Consider the following 24,514-nt stretch of genomic DNA (forward strand, 5'->3'; position numbering starts at 1 on the left):
TTTGTCTCGCAAGAGGAGCGCATTTCTCAAGTCAACTACCTCCTCTTCTTCGAGACCCTCTCGCGCTATGAAGGCGGGCGAGAGGAGGGAGGGGCCCCTTGCAGAGGTGGCGTGAATGCTTTAGCATTCTCGCCCGCTCTGCTGAGGGGAGGGGCAGGACGAGCGGTCGCCTGAGGCGCCTATCTCTATCCACCCTCTCTTGTGGTTTGCCAGCGGGGCACGTGGCCAAGGACGACGTTTCAGATCGCGCGTCCGCTTGTTTGCGCACCCGCGTGCTCGTCCACGCCACTGTCCTCCCGCCCCCTTTGATCTCTGTCGCCCCACCCGCCTCTCCCGAGCGACTGAGATTCGAGGTTGGTCTGTTCTGTTATCTGTTGGAGTCTTGCGAGTGTGTCCGTCGTCGTACCCTCCGCCGTCCATGCATGGTGTGTGTGGAGTGCTGTCTGTGGTGTTTTGTGGGGTGTGTGGGGGGGGAGGGGGTAGGGAGCAGCACCTCCCCCCTCACCACGCATGTCAGGCGCGGCCGCCGCCGAGCGCGGCGGCCGCCCAGGCCTCGTGGCCGATTTGTTTGTCTCGCAAGAGGAGCGCATTTCTCAATTCAACTACCTCCTCTTCTTCGAGACCCTCTCGCGCTATGAAGGCGGGCGAGAGGAGGGAGGGGCCCCTTGCAGAGCGGGGACCCAATAACGATCGATTTGTTTGACAGCATGGCGGCTGATCGACCAGGAATGAGAGACGACGACCCGGAGTGCGCCTTCGCCGTTCGCATCGTCAAGCTGGAGCCGGCGCGCACGCCTCCGGTCCAAGGCCTCGACCCGACTCACAGCCCGCTGACCGGCAGGAAGATCCGGTGCGGGCTGTAGTCGTACCTGCGCTTCCGCTGATAGCACACGCTGCCGGCCGCGAATCGCCGCGACGCAGCATGCGACTTAGCGTGCCGCCTCCGGCCGCAGGCACGCGCCGGTCATGCGCGTCTTCGGTTCCACGCCGCGCGGGCAGACGGCGTGCGTGCACATGCACGAGGCGTTCCCGCACCTGCTCGTGCCCGGCCCTCACTGGCTGGCGTCGGCTCCGGAGGAGCGGGTGGCGGCGTTTCGCCGGAGGGTGGCGGACAGCCTGGACGCGGCGCTGGCGCACCGCGAGGACGAGCGCGCCGCCGAGCGAGCCGCGCGGGCACAAGCCGCTCAGACGGGCGGCGGCGGCGGCGGCGGAGGCGGCGGAGGCGGAGGCGGCGGGCGGGAGAGGGCGGCACGGACGAGGGCGGTAGCAGCAGCGCCCGCCATCGGCTGTAGGCGCGCCGGCGTTGGCGGAGCGTGAGCGGGCGAGGGTGTTTGACATCGCAGTAGTGTCGAGGACCCCGTTCTACGGCTACCACGCCGAGGCGAGATCTCGCCGAGATACAGCCGAGATGTGGCCTCACGGAGGCCGTTCTACGCGCGCGCCGCCTTCTCGCGGCCCAGTGGAGGCGGATCAATCTCGGCTCATCTCGGCTCATCTCGACGCCCTTCGGCAGGCGCGCCCTTTTTTGCGTGTCGTGCTGGTCGAGACGCAAGCCAGGGGCGTGGACCAGGTGGGGAGGGGGGTGGAGGGGGGGCCGGACCGGCGTCGCCCCCGCAGAATGACGAATCTCTCCATCCCTCGGCAACTAGGTCGTCGAGGCGGCCGACCTCTTTCTCCTCGGCCTCGTGCCGCCGCTGCAGCGGGCGCAGCCGCCGCCGCATCGGTCACCGACCGCCGCGATTCCTTCCCAGGCCACCCACCTGTCCACACGCCCCGCAGGCGCAGCCGTACGAGTCGCACGTCGGGTACGCGCTCAAGTTCAAGGCCGGCCTGGGGCCCTCGCTGCGGGGAGGGCCCCGTGGAGAGCCGCCTCTTCCACCCCCCCCCCCCCCTCTCTCCCGTGAGCAGGTCGACCTCAACCTGCACGGCATGGACTTGCTCCGGCTGGGTGGCGCCTCTCTGCCCGCCCTGAGGCCGGGCCTGCCTCGGGCGACGGCGGCGCGCCCTCTCGCCTCTCCACTCGCCTCGCAGACTGGCGGCGGCGAGGGGAGCGGCGGCAGCGGCGGCGGCGGCGGAGGCGGCAGAGGCGGAGGCGGCGGAGGGGGAGGCGGTGGGAGCGTTGGAGGCGGGAGCGAGAGGCGGCGGAGGGAGACGGGGCTTCGAAGCGTGTGGACGGAGGGGGCGACGCACGGGGCAGAGGAGTCTCGGGTGCCCCTCGGCCAGATCTCGGGGAGGCGTGTGCTGTAGGAGGGGGAGACGCATGGCTTGTGCGTGCGGTACCTCGCGCCGCGGCTGACCTCTTGCGAGCTCGAGCTAGACGCGGCACCGGCGCAGGTCCTGCTTCGAGAGGTGCTGCGCGAGTCGCTCTCGCCCTCTTCACAGCCACAGCTGTGAGCAGGTGCTCAACGCGCGAGACGTGCTGCACGAGCCCCTCTCGTCCGCCCGCGCCGACGTGCAGATGGTGCCGCGCCCCTCCCCGACTTGTGCACTTGTCCGCCGGTGAGCTGCCAAGCCTGTCAAGCGTGGGCCCTCAGGTCTCCTCCCTCTCCAATTTGTGGAGGGACGAGCGCGACAGGTCGGGCAGCGCCACGGCTCTGCACACCTCGAGGCCCGCCTCTCCACACACCTCCGCCCCTGCGAGCAGGCGGGCAGCACTCGGGCTTGCCCCGCTGCGCGGCCCCAACGGGTCCCCTCGAGGGCGGCACGCTGGCCGGCGTCCCTCCGTTGTCAACGAGCACGGATGCACTCTTAGGACTCCCGAGGGAGGCACGCCGGCGGCCGAGGCGTCGCTGCGATGTGCTCTTCCTCCCGCACGCAGCGGTGCGGTGCGGGACCAGTTCGAGGCGGACTAGCCTGTAGTTCATTGCTAGTTGTAGTAGCAACAGCGGTGCGATGCGGGTTCGATCGAGCGCCACCTCTTCACACCTGCCTCTTCACACTTGCCTCTTCACACTTGCCTCTTCACACCTGCCCGTTTCCTTCACACCTACCTGTTCACACTTGCCTGCAGGTGCTCGAGCAGATCCTCGCCGCCACCGAGGCGGACGAGGAGGAGGGAGCGGCGGGCAACGACGACGGCGGCGGGGGGTCCGGGGACGGCTAGCGGGCCCCGGAGGGCTCGGCTCTTCTTCCCCGTGTCACGCTGCAATGAAGTGCTGTGTGTTGGTGATCAGGCTGGGCCATGGACGGCCCCCTCTCCCCCGTCGCGTCTGCCGAGGCGGCGGGAGGCCCGACCGAGCCGCCGGGAGGGCTCACCCAGCTCATCGACGCCGCGGACACGGCAGAGCTGCAGGCGAAGGTGCAGCAGGCAGGCCGCACTGATCGGTCATCTGGAGCCATCGATGCGTTGCTCATCGACAGGCGTCGCAGCCGTCCCAGCAGTCGGAGCCGCCGCAGCTGTCGCAGCCGCCGCAAGACGGCACCGCCGCGCTTCTGCGGTGTCTGGCTGCCTCTCGGCCAGGACTCGGCTAATCCGCCTCCGCGGCTGAGTCAGGCCTCGACGCGCTCTTGCGGGAGATCAACCAGGAGATGGCGGGGCGCGGAGGAGGCGGCAGGCGGGGAGGCGGCTTCTCTTCACACCGCCCGCCGCCGTGAACAGGAGAACGAGGAGGCGTACGAGGCGGGTGGCCTCTCCTCCCAGCCGCTGCAGCCGTCCCAGTCGCAGCAGTCTTCCCTCGGCGCGGAGGCCGACGCCGCAGGGGCATACGCCGAGGGGGAGGAGGAGGAGGAGGCGGCGGAGGAGGAGGCACTCGATACGGCGCGGCTGTGAGCAGCGTCTCTTCACACCTCCTGCCGTGAGCAGGTGGAGGAGGTGCTCGAGCTCGAGGCGGCGGCGCTCAAGGGGATGCCGCGGCGAGCGCTCGAGGCAGCCGCGGCCGCAGCCAAGGCTTGGAGCGGGCAGCTGCTCTTCACGGCCTCCTTCTGTGAAGTAGGAGCTGCGTTTGCTCCTGCTCCTAGTAAACAGCTGACACCAGTCGATGAGCCCCTACCCCGGTGTGAGCAGGAGCTGCAGCTGCAGCTGCTCCGGCTCGGAGCAGTCACCTCTGCGGCGGTGACGCGGCTTGGGACGGTGACGGTCGAGGCGAGCCCGTGCCTGCGCTTGTGAATGCCGCCACTTGATCAGTTGCTGTTCACCTATTGAGCTCGCGGTGGCGGTGGAGGCGAGCCCATTAGTTAGTTGCGAATGGCACGAATTGTGATGCAGCCCGGTGGCGGTGCAGGCGCGTCTTCCCGCTCTCGCGCTGCCGCGGCTCGAGGAGCAGGTCCGCGACGGTCCTCGGAGGGTGGTGGTGGCCCGGCTGGACCAGGCAGCTGAGGGAGCCATGAATCGACCCGTAGGTCCCCGCGGCGGTCTTCGGAGGTGGCGGCCGTTTGTCAGTTTAATCAAGGAGCTGTCGACCGCCCCGCTTGACAGGTGCGCGCGGTCCTCGCAGGGGCGGGCGTCTCCACCGGCGCCGATGGCATTCGCCGAGGTGCGACACTGCGCGGGGCAGTCCCCGAGACTGCGCCGCTTCTTCTTCAGGCGTGGCGCCGAGTTTCGAGGAGGAGTTGCAGGCGTCGCAGCTGGCGTCGCAGCAGCTGGCGCAGCGCCTGAGGGGGAGCGAGCCCGCCGGGGAGGGCGGCGGCGGCGCGGGCTGGGAGGGGGAGGGGGCAGGGGAGGGGGAGGGGGCAGGGGAGGGGGAGGGGGCAGGGGAGGGGGAGGGGGAGGGGGAGGGGGAGGGGGCGGGCGTGATTCCGCAGTGGGACGGCGGCGGGGACAGCCCTCAGCGGCCGGACGAGGAGAGGGAGCCGGAGGAGGAGAGGGAGCCCTCCTCCTCCGCCACCAGCGCCGCCGCCACCTCCTCGTTCGCATCCTCGGGGCCTCCGCCCTCGGCAGCGGCGACGGCGGCAGCGGCGACGGCGGCGGCGGCGACGGCGGCAGCGGCGACGGCGGCGGCGGCGACGGCGGTGGCGGCGACGGCGGCAGAGCGCTCCCCCGTTGCTGCTGCCGAGCAGCCAAGCAGCAGCTTGCTCGCGGGTCTACCGCCGGACCTGCCCGCCTTTTGCAGGGAGGCGTACCTCCGGGCGTACCGCCGCGAGTCGGGGAGCGGCAGAGGAGGCGGAGGGGGTGGCGGAGGCGGCGGGCTTGGACTGGGCGGGGATGGGCCTGCGGTGCGGGTGTCGGGCGTGAAGCGAGTGCGCGAGGCGTCCGACACGAAGGAAGGCGGCGGTGAGGCGGAGGGGTCGGCGGAGGGCGTGGCGGAGGGGGGGACGGAGGAGGGGACGTCGATGGATGTGGAGGAGGGTGGAGCGGCGGCGAGAGAAGCCATGGAGGAGGAGGGGGCAGAGGCGGTGGCGGTGGCGGAGGCGGAGGAGGAGGAGGAGGAGGAAGAGGAGGAGTTGGAGGAGGAGGAGATAGAGGTTGGGGTGGACTCGGAGGGCGCGGCATCGGCGGCGGGGGCGGGGGCGGGGGCTGGGGCGGAGGCGGGGGCGGGCCTCTTTGACGAGTTTGCCGACGAGGAGGAGGAGGAGGGCGGTGGCGGGCAGGCGGCGGAGGAGGAGGAGCTGAGCCAAGCAGAGCTGAGCCAACTGCTCGTCGTGCAGCGCCCGCCTCCTCCGCTGTCCGCGACGCCGCCAGGGTCACCGACAGAGCGGTATGCCCCCGCCTCGCACGCCGCCTCGCACGCCGCCACGCCCGAAGGGCTGCCCGGCGGGACGGAGATCCTCCCCGGAGGCACGCTGCTAGACCCGCTGCTCGACCTCCCACGCTTCTTCGCCCCCGCCGACCAACAAGGACCGCTCACCTCGCCGGACCCCTACGGGACAGTGCCAGAGCCTCCACCTCCGCACTTCCCGCAGCCGCCGTCTCCACGCAGCGGCCCTCCGCCATATCTCAAGCCCGCACACGGCGCTCGCTCGTCGCCGCCTCCGCCGCCGCCGCCTCCGCCGCCGCCGCCACTGCCGCCGCCACCGCCTCCGTCGCTCGCGACGTCGCCGCCGGACTACCCCGACCACCCAAGGCCAGCTTCTCCAAAGTACGACGAGCGAGGCAACACGCTAGGAGATTGGACGGACTTCAAGCAGCGAGACGAGTCTGGCTTCAGCGATGAGTCGGACCCGGAGGAGCAGTCGCGGGCTGCGTCGACGGGCGTGCCTGCCATGAGCCACGGCACCGCACCGCCGCGAGCTGGCGAGCCGACGGGGCGAGCAGCGCGAGGCGTGTGAGGAGACGCTGTTCACGCAGCCCATCTGCGAGCAGGCGGTGCCGCGGGGAGGCAGGCAGCGCGAGGGCTCAGCCGTGTGATCTCGAGGGGCTACGGCCCCCTCGCCGCCGGCTGTACGGCGCCGCAGCCTCGGGGAGGCGCGTAGCATGAAGTGCTGCCACTCGCCATGACGGGAGATGTGAATGATCGCAGGTGCTGCGGCCGAAGGAGGCGCCGCCGTCTCGAGCGGCGGTGCAGGAGACTCTCTGGCCTCGGGTGGTGCCCAAGGGCGTCTTCTACTCGAACCGCGCCGACCTCGAGGCGGACGGAGGCAGCTGCAGCGCAACGCGGTCCGGCGGACGGAGTCCGTCGCTGACGAATCACTCGCGACGGAACTTGCTCACTAGGCGCCTCGCGGGCATGCTCCATGGTCACGAATGAATCGGGGAAGAGTCATTGAGTGCCACTAGGCGCCTCGCGGGTCGTGCGGCACCGCGAGCATCGCTTCGGCTCTGCGGGCGCGGCTTGGCCCTGCAGACTCTTCTTTACCAGCGAGCCATCAGCCATCAAGGTTCGTGATGCTTACCAGGCGCCGTTTCGCTCTGCCGCTTCTTCTGCGACGCGCGCGGACGCCCCGACGGCTGCCCCGCCTGCCGGCAGGAGAAGGCTCTCTCACTCTCCCCTGAGCCCTCTCTCGACCTCCCTCTAGGCTGCCCCGCCTGCCGGCAAGAGTGGGTCGCCGCAGCCCGCGTCGCGTCGCCGCCGCAGGAGCCGCTGACCCTCAAAGCGACCCGAAGGGGGACTACCCGAGATTAGCGGGAGGCTGCACCGAGACTAGGCGCCGCGAGTCCTCGCGCCGGCGCTGCCTCCGCCGTCTGCGGCAGAGGTTGCCGCCTGGTGCCGCCTCCACACACCCGGGCCACGAGGGGGGAGGCGCGGGCGCGAGCGCGGAGGCGCCGCCTCCGCCGCCGCCGGCGGCCGCAGCATAGCGGGCGGCAGGGCGAGACGGCGGGGCGGCGGGGGCGGAGGCGGCGGAGGCGGCGGAGGCGGCGGAGGCGGCGGAGGCGGCGGAGGCGGCGGAGGGGCGAGGGCTGCAGCGCCCGACTCGGACCCCGGGAGGGGTAGGTGCGGGCCAGGGGGGGGCGGCGGGGGCGAGGCGGGCCGCAGCCTGGACTCGTCGCAGGCGTCGGAGGGCACGCCGACGGCGGTGCATGCAGCGCCGCCAGGCAGTGCACCGGGTAGCAGTGCTGCGGAGGCGGCCAGTCCCGCCGCCGCCGCAAGGTCGGAGGAGAGCCAGCTGGCTAACTAGTGATATACGACTCATTCCTGAGTAGGCTGCAGGGTCGGAGGAGAGCCGCTCCGCTCAACCCGCCGCACGGCCCTCTCCGGCGCAGACCGGCGCGGTGTAGAGGAGAGAGCACGCTGCCGCGATCGTGTGCGGAGGCCAGCTGGCACAAGTCTGGCCTGGCCATGAGCTCCACCAGTACCACTTGTGTGGTGAGGCCAGACCCGCGCCTGCCCACCCCAGTCCGCCGACCCTTCTGCCGACCTTTCTGCCGACCCTTCTGCCGACCCGCGTCTGCCGACCCTTCTGCCGACCCTTCTGCCGGCGACCCGCGTCTGCCGACCCTTCTGCCGACCCCTCCCACGCGGGATCACGCAGCCGAAGCAGCCACTGGACATCCGTGCGCCGCTCGAACACGCCTCTGCCGAGGCTGCGAGGCGCCGTGTGAGACATGCCGCGTCCTCGCCCCGCTCTCACTCTCTCTGCTCTGGTCGCGCAGGCGCCTTGCCGATGACCGGCGTGTCGGGCCCGTCTGCGATGGCGACGCAGGGGCGGCGCGGCGGCGGCGCGGCGGCGGCGGAGCTGGCGTCTCTTCGGCCGCCACGCCCCAGTTGCAGTTCGCCGTCATTGACGTGTCATGAGTATGAACCAGGCGCCTCACGGCTGCCAGCATCTCTGCCTCTTCGCCTTCGAGCTGCACGTGCGCACGCGGGGCGGGATGAGGCCTGACCCAGGCCGCCCCGGCAGCGATGCGGCGGGAGGCGCGGCTGACACGTGCAGGCATCTGGCTCGTGCAGCCGCGAGGAGTGATAACTGATGACTGAGCAGGCGCGGCGGGCGGGTCAGCCGGCACGTCAGCGGCGCACGGTGCCCCGGCCGGCGGCGGGGACGAGATCCTGGCGGTCGTGTACTGCGTGCAGCGGGAGGACGGCGCGTGGCCGCTTCGCGGTCGCGGAGGCGGAGGAGGCGGAGGAGGAGGCTTAAGAGGAGGCGGAGGAGGCGGCGGCGGTGCAGAGGGCGGAGACGGTGGCGGAGGCGATGGGGGCGGGTGCGGCGGCGGGTTTGAGTGGCACGACGAGCGGAGCATGCGGTGCGGCGCCACCCTTCGGCCGGACAGGTCGTCCAGTTGACGATGAATGGCTAGTCATGCCTAATCAGGTACGGCGTCATCCTTCGGTCGGACCAGGGCGGGGGAGGGCTGGGAGGCGGCGCGGCGGCGCGGCGGCGCGGCGGCGGTGGGTGAGGGTGTGAACGGCGCCTCTTCACGCCGTGTGCTGTGAACAGGCGCGGCTGCGCGGCGGGCTGCTCGGGCGTGGCGTTGCTTGCACCGAGGCGCGCGTGGCTGGAGGGGAGGTGGGCTTGCTCAAGGCGCTCGCCGCGGCGGTGCAGCAGCACGACCCCGACATCCTACTCGCGTGGGACGTGCGGCGCGCGTCGCTCGGGTACGCGCTCGAGCGAGCCGCGGTGCTCGGGATGAGGCCTCCGCTCGTGCGGCTGCTTGGGCGGATGCCAGACTCGGACGACGGCGACGCGAGGGCGAGGCGGGACCCGTGGGGCGAGCAGCACGGCTCGATGGACTTGGCCCAGAGATAGCCGAGATCTAGCCGAGAGATAGCCGTGGGGCGAGCACGGCTCGATGGACCTGGCCTGCGGCCGGTTGGTCAGAGGTGTGTGGCGGCGGCGCCTCTTCACGCCGGCGCGGGTGTGGGCCAGGTCTGCGGCCGGCTGGTGCTCAACGTGTGGCGCTCCGCGCGGGCAGAGCTCAAGCTCACCTCGTACACACTCGACAACGTCGCCGCCAAGCTGCTCGCCGCCGTGATCAGTGAAAACACTACGATGCCGCCTGAGGAATCTATAGGTCGCCGCGAAGCTGCTCACCATTGTCGGCGCGGACGGGCGCCCTAAGCCACAGCACGCACCCGGCCCACGCCGAGGAGTGGCCAATCAGTCGTTGATTGCGAGAGCTAGGCGCCCCATGCCGCAGCGCGTGCCCGCCCACACCCACCGCTCGATGACGCTGTGGTGGGACGAGGCGCCCGCCCATGCCGCCGCTCGCCGAGGCGGTTGGGTGGTCCTTCATCCAGGGTTGACTATCTCAATCAGGCGCCCGCCGCCGTCCCGCCGGCCGCGAGCCGGCTGGACGCCGGCCGACTGCACGTGCTGCGCCACTACGCGACCGTCCTCCGCACCACGCTGCTCGTCGTCGCCAGGCGAAAGAGAACAGATCGGTGTTTGATACCCAAACAATACCTCATCGTTCACCACGCTGCTCTTCGCCAGACTGGATAATTGGTTCATCATGCAATAGAAGGAATGGTGTGATTCATCACGAGAGAGCTGCTCGTCGCCAGGCTGGAGGTCATCTCCCGCACCTCGGAGCACGCGCGAGTCTTCGGCACCGACTCCCTCTCCGTGCTCACAACTCAGCCATACCTCCTGACCAATCCGCTGCCCAATCAGGCATCGACTTCCACTCTGTGCTGGTGCGAGGCTCGCAGTACCGAGTGGAGTCGATGCTGCTGCGGCTGGCCCGGACGCAAGACTACGCCCTCCCCGCCATAAACAAGGAGCAGGTGAGGGGCCAGTCAGCCATCGAGTGCCAGGCGCGCAACGCAGCACCGCTGCTTTTACCCTCTCACATCGTCCTCACCGACTCAGCCGTCGAGTGCCCAGGCGCTCAACTTCGACCCCGAGGGCACCCTCTACTCGGACCCGGCCGCACTGCTCAGCGGGGGGCGAGAGGCGTGCGGTCGGGCGGGTGCCGATCGAGGCATGAGTTGATCGTAGGTGGCCGTGCTCGACTCTGCACGTTGTTGTCTCGTATTCGGTTGATAGGTCTATGACTGTGCCACAGGTGGCCGTGCTCGACTTTCGCTCGTTGTACCCCTCCGTCGTCTGCGCGTACAACTATTGCTACTCCACCTGCCTTGGCAAGCTCGAGGCGATACCACGGACCCTCCGGCGGGAGACGAACCCGCGCCTCGTCACACCTCTGCGCTGCGAACAGGCGATGGCGCCTACCCTCCGGAGGGAGGCGGGGCCGTCGCATAAGTTCGGATGCCTCGAGCTGCCTCCGCGTGCGCTCGCCACCCGCGACGAGGTGCACTCGTCACTACCCCTAGGACTGATTTCGCGCTAGCAGCTGCTAGCCACTCACTGAGCTACTAGCTCTCCACCCGCAAGAGGCGCTCGGCCATCGCACATGCCTCGCACACGCCCCTCGCTAGTCAGTGAGTGACTGGTTGACCGGCGCGCCTCCGGACGGACAGGCACACGGCCCCTCGGGGCCTCGAGACGCCGGCTGGCAGCTCCGCGCCGCCCTACGCCGCGTCGGAGCCGCCGCCCCGCCCGCCGACAGCGACCAGCCCACCTCTGCCACCAACCCCTCTGCCGCCGCCTACTCTCCCGCCGCCTCCTCTCCCGCCGCCCCCTCTGCCGCCCCCTCTGCCGCTCCCTCTGCGGCGGCTGGCGGGCTTCTGCGCGGGACCTACGCCTCGCCAAACGGGCTCCTGTTTGCGCGCGCAGCGGCGCGGCCTGGCGCGTGCTGCCGCGGTGCAGCGTGAAAGACGCCGATGACATCCTTCAAGGCATCCCTGCGTGGATCAGGCGTGCTGCCGCGGCTGCTGCGCGAGATATTGGAGACGCGCTTTATGGTCAAGCGCGCGATGAAGTCGCTGCCGCCCGGGCCTGCGCTTTCACTGCACGATCCATGGGCTGTGAGTGACAGTACTTCACCGTTGCCTCATTGCTCACAGGTCAGCGCTGCACCGCACGCTCAACGACCGGCAGCTCGGCCTCAAGCTGGTGGCCAACGTCACGTACGGGTACACCGCCGCCTCCTACTCCGGGCGGATGCCGAACGCTCACCTCGCAGACGCCATCGTGCAGACCGGGAGGGAGACCCTCGAGGCGGCGATCGAGATGGTGCACCAGCGGCGCGAGTGGCGTGCGCGCGTGGTGTACGGCGACACGGACTCGATGTTTGTGCTGCTCGAGGGTCGGTCGGTCGCGGAGGCCTTCGCGGTCGGCCGCGCGATAGCCGAGGCGGTGACGGAGAGGTGCCCGCACCCGATGGAGCTCGAGCTCGAGAAGGTGTACGCCGCGAGCATGCTGCAGGCAAAGAAGCGGTACGTCGGCCTCTCGTACGAGTCGGCCAGGCAGTACGAGCAGCACGTCGCCGGCGACGCGTCTCGCGCGCCCGCTCTCGACGTCAAGGGCCTCGAGGCGGTGCGGCGCGACGCGTGCCTCGCGACGGTCAAGGTGATGGACCGCGCGCTGCGGCTGCTCCTCACCACGAAGGACGTGTCGGCCGTCAAGAGCTACGTGCTCCGGCAGTGCGACAAGCTGTGGACGGGCCGCTTCCCGCTCATCGACTGCGTCTTCGCCACCGAGATGAAGGGCGGCGCGCAAGACACCTTCGGGTACAAGTCGGAGGGCGTGGCGCCGGGGTCCGGCCAGGCGGCCACCACGCGGCTGCGCGCTGTGTCTGGGGATGTGATCTCGGGCTGACCTCGGCTGTGTCTCGTGGTCAGGTTGCGATCCGCAGGCAGAGAATCGACCCGCGCGACGCGGCGGAGATGGGGGAGCGGGTGTGCACCTCGGGGCGGGCGAGTCGACTACCCGAAGATGACCCGAGATGAGGCGAGATTGCCCGAGAGTAGGTGCCGTTCGTGGTGGTCGAGTCGGCCCAGTTCGGCGTCGCCGCGTCGTCGACCAAGGCATTGCAGCGGCCCTGCCCTTCTCACCTCGGATAATCTCGGGTGATCTCGGGTACTCGTCCGAAGGCGTTCAAGCTGCGCGAGTCGGCGCGCCGCCCCGAGGAGCTGCTCCTGCACGAGCGCGGCCTCAAGATCGCGGCGCACTACTACATCTTCAAGGGCATCCTGCCCGCGCTCAACCGCATCCTCGAGCCGATCGGCGTCGACGTCTTCCGATGGCACACCCCTCCCGGAAGCGCGAGATGAGCTCGCCCAGCTCAGCCGCGGGCGTGACCCGCCGGGCGTGACCCGCAGGTACACCCTCCAGATGAAGCGCAACAACGTCCCTCTCGCGCTCGACCGAGCGGCGCCCGTCAAGGCGACCGGCCCGCGCCGGACCATGCACCAGTACTACCACTCGGAGCACTGCGTGCTGTGCGACGCCCCCGCGGCCGACGGCGCCGACCTCTGCGCCGCGTCCTTTGCCCGGCCACTGATGGACCAAGTAGTCCATGACTTGATCAGGCGCCACCCTCTGCGCCGCGTGCCTCGGCCGGCCTGGCGACGCCGCGTTTGCCCTAGCGACGCGGCTGCGGCTGCTCGAGCAGAGGCACCAGCCGCCGACGCGCCACTGCATGCTGCTAAGCAAGGTAACTATCATCGATTAATCGACGAACAGGCACGAGCAGACGACGCGTCACTGCATGCGCTGCACGGGCGAGCACGATCGCGACATCCGGTGCGAGGCGATCGACTGCCCCGTGCTGTACGCGCGGCTGAGGTACGAGCGGCAGGGCCACAACGCGAGGCAGCAGCAGGCCGCCGCGGTGCGGGCGCTGCAGTGGTAAGGTCGGTTCAAGCAGGTGTGTACGTACAAGTTGGCCAAAGTACAGGTTTCGATCCGGGCCACCGCAAATTTTGATCAGCAAATTTCGAGGGGCGGTCGCAAATTTTGAGGTAGATTTTGATTGTCAAAATGTGTCCGTCTTGGCACAGGATAGAAAATAAAATATTCTTAGCTTCAAGCCCCCCTCCGAGACTAGGGACAGAACCCAGAGATACATACGTCAAAGGGACTGCGCCTCGCCCCCACTTGCCCTGACTACACAGGATAGCATGCCCCGATAACGGCGACATATAGTGGGGGACACTGCGCAAGGAGGGGGTGCGAAGGCTCATTGGGATACTAGGTGGGACCATGAGGGGGGGTGGGCGGGGTCCTGTGGGGGTGAAATGTTGCGCGGCGAATTCGAACCTACCCCCTCGCCGCGCCGATCCTCACGCGGAGGGTAAAACCCTGTGGGACAAAACCCCCCCGCGGTCGGCAGTCTTCAGAGTGGACCCCCCCCTCCCCAGCCTCCCCTGTGCATCTCGCACCCCCCCCCGCTCCCCATCGGTGACTCGCGAAGGACACGGACACTCGGGGTGAGGGGGGGTCCCCCCGGAGGGGGCTCTCTGGGGCATTTTTGGGTTGATCGCTTGTGCCGATCTCGGGTCGATCTCGGGTCGATCTCGGGTCGATCTCGGGTCGATCTCGGGTCGATCTCGGGTCTCGGGTCGGTCTTGGGCGGGTCGGTCTCGGAGTGGTCTAGAAAAGAAAAAAAATGGGGCGAGGATGAGGCGAGAGATGAGGCGAGGTGTGAGGCGAGAGGTGGGGGGCGAGATGAGGCGAGATGAGGCGAGATGAGGCGAGATGAGGCGAGATGAGGCGAGATGAGGCGAGATGAGGCGAGGTGAGGCGAGATGAGGCGAGGTGAGGCGAGATGAGGCGAGGAGGTGAGGCGAGATGAGGCGAGGTGTGAGGCGAGATGAGGGTTGCGAGGCGAGGTGAGGCGAGATGAGGCGAGGTGAGGCGAGATGAGGCGAGGTGAGGCGAGATGAAGCGAGGTGAGGCGAGATGAAGCGAGGTGAGGCGAGATGAGGCGAGATGAGGCGAGACTAGGAGGCGAGATGAAGCGGGATGTTGTGTGGCTGCTTGTGCTGCCAAGCAGGCAGCACAAGCAGCCATAACAAGCCAGAACGGGGGGCGGGGGGCTGCGCGGCTGGCCGGCTCGGGAGCTGGCAGCACAAGCAGCCACACAAGTCAGCTTTGGGAGCTCTCGGCGACGCCCAATGCGTGCGCCGGTAGGGGGGAGTGTGTGCGCGCGTGTGTGAGATGTGGATTGTGGCAGGCTGCTGCTGCTGATGGGAAGTGTGCTCTGTGTGTGGCGCTGCGCTGGCGTGCGACGCGCGCGTGCTGTGTACGTGTGCGTGTTGCGGTCGCGCGCGCGTCTGCGTGTGCTGCGCGCGCGCTGCCGGTGTGTGCACTGTGTGCTGTATTCTGTTGTGCGCCCTGTTTGTGCAGCTGGGAGGCGCAGGCTTGGCTGGCAGGGCTGCGCGGTGGGCTGCGGCGCGCTGCGGGTGTTCGTGCGCCTGCCTGGTGGTGTGCGGCGGCCGCGCAGCCCGCCCGACCGGGTCGTCGGCGGCCCAGGGCGCGGGCATGCGGTCTGCGCTGCATGTGAGGCTGTGTGCGCGGCTGGCGCGTATGTTTCCGTGCGGCGAGGGACGCGCGTATGTGTTCACGCTGCGGGCGCGGGCGGGCGCGGAGGGCGGCGCGGTCTCACCGCGGTCCGACGCCCGTTGGTTTTCTGCGTGACGAGGCGGGCGCGCAAAGTGGCCTTGCCGCCATCGCGTTGCCGCGAAGGAAAAAGAATAGATCCTCTTGGCACAGGATAGAGCATATAGGCGGCGAACACCCAGGTGCGCAGGGACATCGCGACTCTGCCCGCTCGCTCGACCCTTTTGCCGCGAGAGGGCGCCGGCCGCGTGTAAGAGGTGGCTGGCGCCCTGAGGCGGCAATTGGTGGCGTGGGGAGTGCGGAACGCTACTGGCGGCGCGACAGGGCCTCTCTCGGTTGCGTGCGCCGCCCATCGGCACGCGGGTGCGCAGACATCGCGACTCTGCCCGCTCGCTCGACCCTTTTGCCGCGGTGAGGGCGCCGGCCGCGTGTAAGAAGTGGTCAGCGTGCGGTGCTGAGTCTTACTCGTCGGCGCTGGGGCCAGATCCCAGCGCAGAACTCTGCAACGCTGGCATACAAACACAAGAAGACTAACCCTTTCCCTAACCCTAACCCTAACCCTAACCCTAGGTCAGCGTGTGGGGCTGAGTCTTAGTCGTCGGCGCTGTGGGGCCAGATCCCAGCGCAGAACCCTGCAACGCTGGCATATACAGACACAACCAGACAACCCTGACCCAACCCTAACCCTAACCCTAACCCTAACCCTAACCCTCTAACCCTAATAACCCTAACCTAACCCACCCCCCAACTCCACACCGCAAATTTGAAAGATCTTGATGAAAATCAGGCCCGACTGCAAATTTCTTCAAAATTTTCGCAGGCGCTCCGCGCCTGCAGATTTTGAAATAAATTCGACAAAATTGGTACCTGGCCCAACGTACAAGCCTCTGTTCCCCCCTCTGGACGGAGGGTGGACGCGTCCAATCGAGCCGTCCGCGTCCCCACTAATACATACATATAAGTGTAAGGTACGGTGTGTACTGACGTACACTGTGACTGTGTACTACACACTAGTGTACGTGAAACCCCGGTCTGCGGGAAGCGGATCACCCTCTATAAAAACTAATTGACAAACACTAAAGCCGTGTAGCTCTCTCGCTCGACCTCTCGACGCACACGCTTGGACAGCCGCTCTAACGTCGGCTTTAAGTGCCGCTCTCGTCTCCGGTGTCCGGACTCCGCGCGCCCTCCCCGCCTCAAGCTCAACACCGGCACGCGGCACCGGCTGCTAAAGCCGCGTACTGACGTAGCAGCAGCTGCGCGCGCGGTCGTGCACCGGCGCTTCGTGAGCGCCGAGAGCCGCGCGAAGCGTGTAGCCTTTCGCGCGCAGAACGCCCGCGGCCCGGGAACACGTAGGTCGTAGCGCGGCGTGCCGGCGTCGGCAGTCTGGAGACTGTGAGAGCACACATGTGTCTCGTCTCACACCCCGTCGCAGTGGCCGCGGGCCCCGCGCGCGTGCAAAGTTCTTCTAAGAGGCATGACCAGGTACCTGCCTGTGCTGCATTTATCGAATTTATCGGACCGCACCCCTAGACTCTACTCCCGCGGAGCAATCCGTGCGCCCTCGCGCAGCAACCGCTGCAGTACCGTGCGATCGTGCACTCGCTTCGCAAACCGCGCAGCTGGGCTGATCGCGCCAAAGATGCTGCGCGGCAGCTTGGCATGCGCCACGAGCAGCGGGCGGGCCGCATCCATCACGTTGTACTCGGGCACGAGCTGGCGCGCCATGCCCTCGAGGCACATCGCGTTGACGACGAGCGTGACGTAGTTCGCGCCGACGGCGACTCGGTGCTCGCGGATGAGGCTGAGCGTCTCCTGCTCGCGGCAGACGATGGTGAAGAGACGCCTCCCCCAAATGTGCCCGATCTCAGCTGCGTCTCGGCTATCTCTCCCTCAGCACGACGCCCAAGTCAATGCCGTGGCCGTACCCTCTGCAGTGCCGCCCAAAGCTACTCGCCATCGCGTCGGCAAACGCGACGTCGCGCAGAGACGCCTCGCCCGCAGGCGCGCCATAGCCTCCGCCGCCACTGCCGCCGCCGCCACTGCCACTGCCGCCGCCGCCGCCAGCCCAGCGCAGCACGCACCGCGCCGCGGCGCGGCCGTCTCCCTCCCCGACGGCCTGCAGACGCATTCACATCCGTCTTGGTTTGTCGACAGACTGCGGATGACTAGCCCTCGCCGACGGCCTGCAGGAAGCCGATGAAGTTGTGCTGCTCGCTCGCGGTGAGCACCGCCGTCATGCCGAGGTCGACCATCCCGATGGTGCCGAGCCCGCCCCGCCCGTCGGCGCTGAAGAGCAAGTTGCCTGTGCTCACAGCGCAGACAGCGTGATGAGGCGCCGTTCACGGCCGTTCGCAGCGCCGGTGGGCAGGCTCGCCGGGGTGCAGGTCGGCGTGCATCAGGTTGTCCGCGAGCAGCATCTTGTAGTAGATGTCGACGCCTTCCAACGGACACCCACCCGAGAGGTGACCAGCGGCCTGCGAGCGGCATTCGCTGGCAGCCGGCGCAGAGCCTCGCTGTACGATGTAGTGCCGCTGCGCAACGCTGAGCTGCCGCGCGCGGCTGATTGGCAATGCAGAGGGGGTGAGACGCTAGGAGTTGGGGCCGCAGAGATTGCTTGCCGCCTCTCGCGCCCGCGGATCGGGTCGTGGGCCGAGGCGGTCGCAGCGGCGAAGTTGATGTATTCGCCGATGGGCGCGCCTAGCACATGACAACACAATCACAGAGTAGAAGCTGCAAGACGGTGTGTGCCCTCGCCGTAGCGCGCCCGGCACGAGGGTCTCAATCAGAACACTCGGCGACGCCGAGAGAGGCGCGGGGAGGAGGACGTCGCCCCAAGCCTCGAAGTTGCGACCCACCAGCCGCAGCCAGCGAGCCTCCTCCTCGAGCGACGCCTGCCGCTGCAGCGCCCAGCCGAACTGCTTCACTGTCGACTGCGCGTCGAGCCAGCGCAAGCCGGGCACGCTGTCGACGGCGCGCGCAAGCAGCTCGAGCAGCCTGAAGTCCGCCTGTTCACGGGCCGTGAAGGTGTGAAGAGGCTGTGCATAGGCAGCGGCTCGAGCAGCTCGAAGCCGCGCCTCCAGTTCTGCCCCGACACGCGGGTGGCGAACCTTGACCGCCACCGCACTGCCGTTGAGCCGGGCGAGGTGGACCTGTGGGAGGAAGGAGTCTCGCATCACAGAACTGGCCGAGTCAGTGAGCCGTGCGAGGTGGACCTGGCCGATGGATCCGCTCGCCAGCGGCTCGTCCTCCCACGCGTCAAAGTAGTCTTCGATGCTCGCTCCGGTGGCCGCCTCGACCTCGGCGCGCGAGATCGCGGCGGCGTGGGCGGGCGCGTGCGCGTGCAGGACGGAGAGCGCCTCGCAGACAGACGGAGGGACGAGGTCCGGCCGCGTCGCCGCCCACTGGCCCCACTTTGTCAGCGCGGCGCTACGGCCGAGAGCGTGCCGCAGCGCCGGAAGGAAGAGGCACTGCTGGATAGTGGAGGAGGCCGCCGCCGCGGGCGATAGCAGGACAGCAGGCGACAGCGCGAGGCTGAGGACGAGTGCGCGATTCAGGAGGAGAACGGTTTGCGGCGCACAGGCGAGCAGCAGCGCAAGCAAGAGCGAGATGACGGCGCATCGTCGGAGGAGGCGCGAGGAGGCCATGGCGACAACAGAACGGAGGACGACAGAGCGCGCTCGTGCCATATACAAATAAAAAATGCAGCACGCATGGGCGACGCACGAACACAGAGGCACAGTGCGTACCCCCGCCCCGCTCGCAGGGCGTGGCACACACATCACGGTGAAAGAAAGAAAACAGACACGCAAGGGAGGGATACACACGGCAAAAAAATAATAAAATCATCTCCAGGGAGAGATGGGCGACGCACACGAACACAGAGGGACAGTGCGCACCCCGCCCCGCTCGAAGGCAGGGCGTGCATCACACAGGTGGACTGTGTGACTCCTCAGGTTTCTGGGGACTCTTGACAGACAGAGGTGTGCTAGTCGCTATTCTCCGACAATTCCGACATGTCAGTTGACGGGGCAGTTCGGGATCGAGCGGTCGCGGTCGCGGCCAGCGCGTGGGGCCTGGCTAGGCCTAGGGTTGCCGGCCTACTGTCTGAATACGTTTTCCACGTATTCCAAATGACCTCCCAGAGGCCTGTATTCCACCCGTATTCCACCCGCATTCCACGTATTCCATGGAATACGCCGTATTCCAAGCTCCAAAAATGGACGTATTCCGATAAAATTTTCTTCGCTCCGCGAATTCAGACAGTAGGGTTGCCGGGCGAGATCTCTACCCACGCGCCGGAGCGCGCGTGGTGCTTGAGCAGCCGGGCGGTCGCCGCAGCCACCTCCTCGAACATCACGGTGTCGTAATAAATAAATAGACCAGACATCTCGGTGTCGAGACGCTGGCGCACGCCTAGTAAGTTAAGAATTCTTCTGCGAAGAGATGCAGCCTTGCGTTGCGCTGCGGGAAGCTACCTCCTGCCACTCCTGCCACTCTCCGAGGCCACCCCATGCCACTCTCCGAGGCGCAGCTGCTCGAGATCCAGGCCGACGCGATGGCGGACGACGTGCCCATAGACCTCGTCACCATGTCCGAGTGGAGCGAGGCCGAAGCGGTCGCCTACTTTGAGAGTGGCGGTGAGACGGTGCCGGGCGCGGCGGGCACCTACACCCGCGGCGACGCTCCCACCGGTTCGACGCCTTGGCTGCGCTGCCTCGGGAAGAAGCCGGCGGCGACGCACCGCGTGGTCGTGTTCAACTGGACGGGCAACCGCGGCGGGCAGGGCTCGGCGCACAACCTGATGCGCCCAAACTGGTCGGCGGCGATGGAGGCGTCCGAGGTGTACGAGGTGCTGCTTCCCGGCCGAGGGATGCGCCAAAAGGAGGCGCTGCACACCTCGACCCGCGAGCTCGTCGCTGCGCTCGCCGCCGCGCTCGGCCCGGCGCTCCGCGGCGGCAAGCCCTTCGCCTTCGTCGGCCTCTCCCACGGCGCCCTCCTCGCCTTCGAGACCGCGCTCGCCATCAGCGCCGCCGCGCCGGGCGAGGGACCCGCGCTGCTGTGCGCCGTCAGCGCCGAGGGCCCTTCCTGGCCCGGCCGCAAAGGCGGGCCGGTGATGGAGTGAGCAACAGCGATCGTCCTGTGCCGTGCTTGATTACCCAACTGTCAGTGAGGCACAGGCGAGCTGCACAAGCTCGACGACGACGCCTTCAAGGCGACGCCTCTGCCGCCACGGGCTGGGACGGAGGCCTTCGCTACTGATTCACCAGCCCGCTAGCAGGCGATGCTCGCCGACAAGGGCGGCACCGACTTCATCCTCCGCGACGCCGGCCTGACGAAGATGTGCCGAGAGAAGCCGAGATGAGCCGAGAGGAGCCGAGAGGAGCCGAGAGGGGCCGAGAGGAGCCGAGAGGAGCCGAGAGGAGCCGAGAGGGGCCGAGAGGGGCCGGGAGGGGCCGAGAGGGGCCGAGAGGGGCCGAGAGGGGCCGAGAGAAGCCGAGAGGGGCCGGGAGGGGCCGAGAGGGGCCGGGAGGGGCCGGGAGGGGCCGAGAGGGGCCGAGAGGGGCCGAGAGGGGCCGAGAGGGGCCGAGAGGGGCCGAGAGGGGCCGAGAGGGGCCGAGAGGAGCCTCGATCAGACGCGATCAAGCGCGTTCAGACGCGTTCAGACGCGGTCTCTGGCATGCGAGTGCCGGACATGGCGACCCTGTGAACAGCGTCTCTTCACAGCCAGCCGGCGTGAATAGGTACGTGCCGGTGATCCAGGCCGACCTGGCGCTCGAGGAGACGTACGCCCCGTCCGGCGGCCGGCTGGGCGTGCCTGTCCTCGCGGTGGTTGGCGAGGCGGCGGGCCGAGACAAGCAGCGCACGTGCGTGCCGCGAGAGGCAGCCGCTCTCTGGCTTGAGGCGACGAGTGCCGCTGGAGGATCGAGGGTGTGCTCTCTGCCGGAGGTGGACTGGTACGTCTTCCAGGAGCCCGCGGGCGCGGCGGCGGTGCAGCGCGAGGTCGCCGCCTTCATGAGAAGCGTCTGAGATGCCCTTGGTGATGCTCCGCGATAAACCCGCCGGATCTTCTTCGACAACGATTTTTCTTTTTTGGAAGGGGTTGCGCCGGGGCCGCGCGGGGGGCGGGCGCCCGCCAGGATCCCCCGCTGACACACCCCTCTGCCTCTCCTCTCAATATGATAAAATAAAAACAAATAACAATCTCCGCGGAAGAGCTCAAGGGACACAAAAGAGCATCGACCCGAACCGTCTGCGGCACACACTGCACATCACACGCCCCGCGTTCAGAGTCTCGAGTTCAGAGTCGCGCACGCTGCAAATCTCGTGGCCGGTTGCGCGCTCGCCTGACTCTCTGAGCCGCGTCGCGATACGCGAACGCCCGCGCAACCCACTGTATGTTGAAGGCCCGCCCCAACAGGCGGAGACAGAGGAGGGGGTTCCCAAGGTCAGAGCGTCTTCTCCTTCGAGTCACGCGCGCCAGCCAGCTGCTTGAGCTGCTCCTCGACGGCGGCCGGCTTGACGCCCGCGCGGTGGCCGTACCAGTTGAGGTACCTATTGACCATGCGTGCCTGCTCTTATTTATGACTCATGACGCGTGGTGGCCATACCAGTTGAGGCACCTCTCGACCACCCATTCGGACAGGAAAGCGGGCAGCCGCGGCAGCGCCTGCATCGCGAGACTTGACGAGTAATCGGGACTGGGCGTGTCGCAAACTGTTCGCTAACAGCAGCCGCGGCGGCGCCTGCATCACGTAGCGCGAATCGCAGCCGCAGTAGACCTCCGCCTGTATGAAGCACAATGCACATGACACATCACGGCACGGTATCTCGCAGCGGCAGCAGACCTCCGCCTCTGGTGGGGAGAGAGTGGTCGCCGCGCGGACCAGCGCCTAACCAACGGAGAGCTCACTCAGCCCATTTCAACCAATGCCGAGTGGTCGCCGCGCGGACCGGCGCCTCGCTCGCGCGGAGCGGGCTGGGCCTTGGGCGGCGTGGGCGTTGGGCTCGGGTTCGGGGATGGGGTTCGGGGGTCGGGGGTGGGGCTTGGGCTCGGGTGCACGCCTCGTTGACGCGGAGCGGGTCCCAGGCAAAGTCAATGAGCAGGGCGTCGCTCGAGTACTCGAGGCACTCGAGCACGGCCTCGCCGTACTCGGCCTGCTTGGAGGCGGCCATGCGGTCCCACGTCTTGCGCACGTAGTCGGCGCCTCGGAAGGTTCCGTCGGCGGCGACGATGAGCGGCGTCTTGTGGAAGGAGGCGAGGACGGTGGTGACGCCGATGCCAAAGTGCTGGAGCTCCATCCGGAGGCAGGCGGCGTACGTGTCGCACGCGTGCTTCGACGTCGAGTACGGGGAGAGGTACGCCACCGGAAGCTTGCCTAGAAGGCTCCTAGAAGGTTCCTAGAAGGTTCCTAGGAAGGGGAGAGGTACGCCACCCGCAGCTTGCCGGCGATCGACGAGTTGATGACGAACCGCGGCTGCGGCGGCGCTCCCTCGCCCCCCGCCCGCCGCATCGCGGCGGTGCGCTTGAGGGCGGGCAGGAGCGCCTTGGTGAGCCGGATCACGCCGTAAAAGTTGACGTTGATGTTGGACTCGAAGTCCGACATCGCCAGCCAGTCGATCGGCCCGCCGGCGGCCAGGCCCGCGTTGCAAACCACAGAGAGGAGCGCGCGGCGGCCGCCGCCTCCGAGCCACTCGTCCACGGCCGCGACGGCGGCGTCGACGGACGCGTCCTTGGTCACGTCGAGGGCGACCGGCACCAGCCGCTCGCCTCCCGCCGCAGCCTCGCGCAGCGCCGCTCCTCCCTCTGGCGTGAGGCAGCCCGCAAAGACGGTGTAGCCGCGGCCGGCGAGGGAGAGCGCGGCTGTCTTGCCGAAGCCGGAGTCGCAGCCGGAGATGAAGATGCCGAAGCGGCCACGCTCAGTCTCGGCCAGCTCCAGCTCTCCCGCCATCGCCGCACGGATGGCGCGCACGCACTTGTACGCAAGGACAAAGGGCGCCACCAGGCCGGCGGCGAGGCAGAGCAGCGTCCAGTGGAGGCCCTCGACGATGTGGCCAGCAACTGGGTGGTGGAGGAAGACGTTGACGGCGTTGAAGGCGGCGCCGGGCGGCTGGCGTGCAGGCACAGGCATGACCAGGAGATATTTTTCTTCTTTTGCCCTTGACCTTTTTTTCGTCGTGCCAGAGACGGCGAGGTACTACTTCCCGCCTGCTGTGAAAACATGAACGCTGCTCGCCTGTCTGCTATAGCCGCAGCCACTCCCAGCTGCTCGGTGTGAAGTTCGTACACCGAGCTCCGCAAGACTGGGGGCGCCTGCGGTCTTCACAGCGGAGTTTGCCAGCAGGCTGCTCGCGCCGAGGCTCGCATTCTCAGGTTGACTCAGCCGCGAGAGGCGTGGGAATTTCTCGCCAGCCTTGCAATCGATCGATCCGCTGCATGTGTGTGACACTCCTGCTGGCCGTGGCCGGCGCGCTCGCGCTCCGTCCCGGCGTGCACGTCTGCAGGTCCAGTCGCGGCGGCGACGTTTCCATGAAGATCCTTCGGCACCAGGCGGGCGCGAGCGCCGACTCGACGAGCGCGGCGCTGGACCGGCTGTGCGGGGCTCCGTCCGGCGTGTTTGTGCTCTCGTACACCGAGGCGGGTGCGCTGTCCAACTCTCTCCTCGAGAGGGTAGTCGCAGACTTTGAGGCCTCGGAGCTGTACGGCGGGCCGGCGCTAGCGTGTGCCCAGATCGTGCGCGACGGCGGCGGGCCGCAGGATGCGCTCTGCGACCAGCGCGGGGTCACCGTCTTCCCCACCACCGAAGTTTGGCAGAAGGGCGCGCTGGTCGCCACGGTCGGCGCCTTTGAGCTCGAAGCGACGCTGCGTGGGCTCGGCCTGCGCACGGCGCGCCGCGCACCTCGACGTGGTGGGCAGCGCGGCCGAGGGACGGCTCCAACGCTTCCGAGACGTGTCCTGTAGGCCGCCACGTCAACGTGGAGCAACGCGGCCAAGGGCTCCGACGCAAAGGGGCTGCCCTCGGCCACCGCCGTCGATGACATCGACTTCACAGGCGGCGGTGGGGAGGGAGGGAGGCCGATCGACATGGGCAGAAGGGGCGACCGCGGGATCACGCAGGACTACTTCCCGTTTGGCGACACCGACAAGCCGGGCGACGAGATGGGCGATGCCAAGTGAGTCGGAAGGTGAGACGTTTGAGAGCGCGTGGGTTTTTGTGATTGTCGGTGCGTTTTGGGGTTTTTTTAGGAACAAGCAAAGGAGGCGACGCACGCCACCCCCCCGGGCCCGCCGACAGAATCCCACACAGTTCACAGAACCTTGGAGACGACACACATAGGTGGTAGACAGCGCCCCAACGCAAAAAGGCAAAATTCACCAGTGTGGGATTTCGCGCAAACCGCAATTTCGCTTGACTCTGAAAAGCTCGCATGTACCTCCTGCGAGCGCTGTGATCGCCGCAGACTGGCTCCGACTTGACGGGCGCATGGAGACGTGATGCCTCCATGTCGCCGTCGAGTCAAAATCGACATGTGAGTCGATCTTTGGCCCGCCAGAGGTACACATGCGGCGTTTTGGGCGACAACAGCGCTGCGACCGCGAAGTGGCGGTGGACATGCTCCCATGTTGCCGACGCGGCGCCGGAGTGGCCGGCGCTGCTCGCCGCGACCACGACGGTGCAGAGGAGCCGCCGAGTGCAGTGACGATCCAGAGGCTACCTGGGTCACCAAGTGGTGGACCTTGCCCACTCTGAGCAGGGCTGTGCTTTGGTGTGGGGTTGTGTTTGAGCATGTG

The 24,514-nt window shown here is 68.1% G+C and overlaps 8 protein-coding genes across 8 annotated transcripts; 6 read left to right on the forward strand and 2 right to left on the reverse strand.

Annotated features, from left to right (window-relative positions):
- Positions 1–728: 728 nt before the first annotated feature.
- On the forward strand, positions 729–3,103 carry EMIHUDRAFT_242350 (hypothetical protein; the record flags this gene model as incomplete). Its single annotated transcript, XM_005772552.1, has 11 exons — positions 729–850; positions 954–1,104; positions 1,514–1,570; positions 1,650–1,723; positions 1,909–1,948; positions 2,248–2,334; positions 2,399–2,461; positions 2,535–2,575; positions 2,645–2,686; positions 2,753–2,825; positions 3,011–3,103. The coding sequence occupies 11 exons, from the start codon at positions 729–731 to the stop codon at positions 3,101–3,103; spliced, it is 843 nt and encodes a 280-aa protein (XP_005772609.1).
- A 78-nt stretch (positions 3,104–3,181) lies between these two features.
- EMIHUDRAFT_242351 (hypothetical protein) lies at positions 3,182–4,105 on the forward strand (the record flags this gene model as incomplete). The annotated part of the gene is made up of 3 exons (XM_005772553.1): positions 3,182–3,298; positions 3,803–3,928; positions 4,004–4,105. 3 exons carry the CDS (start codon positions 3,182–3,184, stop codon positions 4,103–4,105), a joined length of 345 nt encoding a protein of 114 aa, XP_005772610.1.
- A 5,404-nt stretch (positions 4,106–9,509) lies between these two features.
- EMIHUDRAFT_242353 (hypothetical protein) lies at positions 9,510–10,606 on the forward strand (the record flags this gene model as incomplete). Its single annotated transcript, XM_005772554.1, has 4 exons — positions 9,510–9,552; positions 9,928–10,040; positions 10,141–10,211; positions 10,303–10,606. 4 exons carry the CDS (start codon positions 9,510–9,512, stop codon positions 10,604–10,606), a joined length of 531 nt encoding a protein of 176 aa, XP_005772611.1.
- Positions 10,607–11,039: 433 nt separating this feature from the next.
- EMIHUDRAFT_242354 (hypothetical protein) lies at positions 11,040–13,012 on the forward strand (the record flags this gene model as incomplete). Its single annotated transcript, XM_005772555.1, has 6 exons — positions 11,040–11,137; positions 11,223–11,961; positions 12,000–12,056; positions 12,252–12,392; positions 12,493–12,669; positions 12,854–13,012. The coding sequence occupies 6 exons, from the start codon at positions 11,040–11,042 to the stop codon at positions 13,010–13,012; spliced, it is 1,371 nt and encodes a 456-aa protein (XP_005772612.1).
- A 3,245-nt stretch (positions 13,013–16,257) lies between these two features.
- On the reverse strand, positions 16,258–18,368 carry EMIHUDRAFT_75293 (hypothetical protein; the record flags this gene model as incomplete). The annotated part of the gene is made up of 6 exons (XM_005772556.1): positions 16,258–16,607; positions 16,765–16,840; positions 16,905–17,010; positions 17,068–17,237; positions 17,496–17,729; positions 17,832–18,368. 6 exons carry the CDS (start codon positions 18,366–18,368, stop codon positions 16,258–16,260), a joined length of 1,473 nt encoding a protein of 490 aa, XP_005772613.1.
- Positions 18,369–19,234: 866 nt separating this feature from the next.
- On the forward strand, positions 19,235–20,751 carry EMIHUDRAFT_117735 (hypothetical protein; the record flags this gene model as incomplete). The annotated part of the gene is made up of 3 exons (XM_005772557.1): positions 19,235–19,834; positions 20,003–20,064; positions 20,466–20,751. The coding sequence occupies 3 exons, from the start codon at positions 19,235–19,237 to the stop codon at positions 20,749–20,751; spliced, it is 948 nt and encodes a 315-aa protein (XP_005772614.1).
- Positions 20,752–20,933: 182 nt separating this feature from the next.
- On the reverse strand, positions 20,934–22,305 carry EMIHUDRAFT_444755 (hypothetical protein). The gene is made up of 5 exons (XM_005772558.1): positions 21,787–22,305; positions 21,570–21,614; positions 21,468–21,503; positions 21,345–21,391; positions 20,934–21,276 (listed from the first exon to the last, which is right to left on the reverse strand). Exons 1-5 carry the CDS (start codon positions 22,021–22,023, stop codon positions 21,171–21,173), a joined length of 471 nt encoding a protein of 156 aa, XP_005772615.1. The 5' UTR covers positions 22,024–22,305; the 3' UTR covers positions 20,934–21,170.
- A 759-nt stretch (positions 22,306–23,064) lies between these two features.
- On the forward strand, positions 23,065–23,981 carry EMIHUDRAFT_470006 (hypothetical protein). The gene is made up of 2 exons (XM_005772559.1): positions 23,065–23,608; positions 23,684–23,981. The coding sequence occupies exons 1-2, from the start codon at positions 23,159–23,161 to the stop codon at positions 23,897–23,899; spliced, it is 666 nt and encodes a 221-aa protein (XP_005772616.1). The 5' UTR covers positions 23,065–23,158; the 3' UTR covers positions 23,900–23,981.
- The last annotated feature ends 533 nt before the right edge of the window (positions 23,982–24,514 follow it).

Source organism: Emiliania huxleyi, assembly GCF_000372725.1.
Source record: "Emiliania huxleyi CCMP1516 unplaced genomic scaffold EMIHUscaffold_357, whole genome shotgun sequence".
NCBI lineage: Eukaryota > Haptophyta > Isochrysidales > Noelaerhabdaceae > Emiliania > Emiliania huxleyi.

Excerpts from the sequence above, each read along its gene's own strand:
- EMIHUDRAFT_444755 (XM_005772558.1), bottom strand. The coding sequence starts at position 22,023 with ATGGAGCTCCAGCACTTTGGCATCGGCGTCACCACCGTCCTCGCCTCC. Across the intron at positions 21,504-21,569 it reads TCTCCCCACCAGAGGCGGAG|GTCTACTGCGGCTGCGATTC; the intron begins GTCTGCTGCCGC and ends ATACAGGCGGAG. Across the intron at positions 21,392-21,467 it reads ATTCGCGCTACGTGATGCAG|GCGCTGCCGCGGCTGCCCGC; the intron begins GCGCCGCCGCGG and ends CTCGCGATGCAG.
- EMIHUDRAFT_470006 (XM_005772559.1), top strand. The coding sequence starts at position 23,159 with ATGTGTGTGACACTCCTGCTGGCCGTGGCCGGCGCGCTCGCGCTCCGT. Across the intron at positions 23,609-23,683 it reads GTGGGCTCGGCCTGCGCACG|GCCGCCACGTCAACGTGGAG; the intron begins GCGCGCCGCGCA and ends CGTGTCCTGTAG.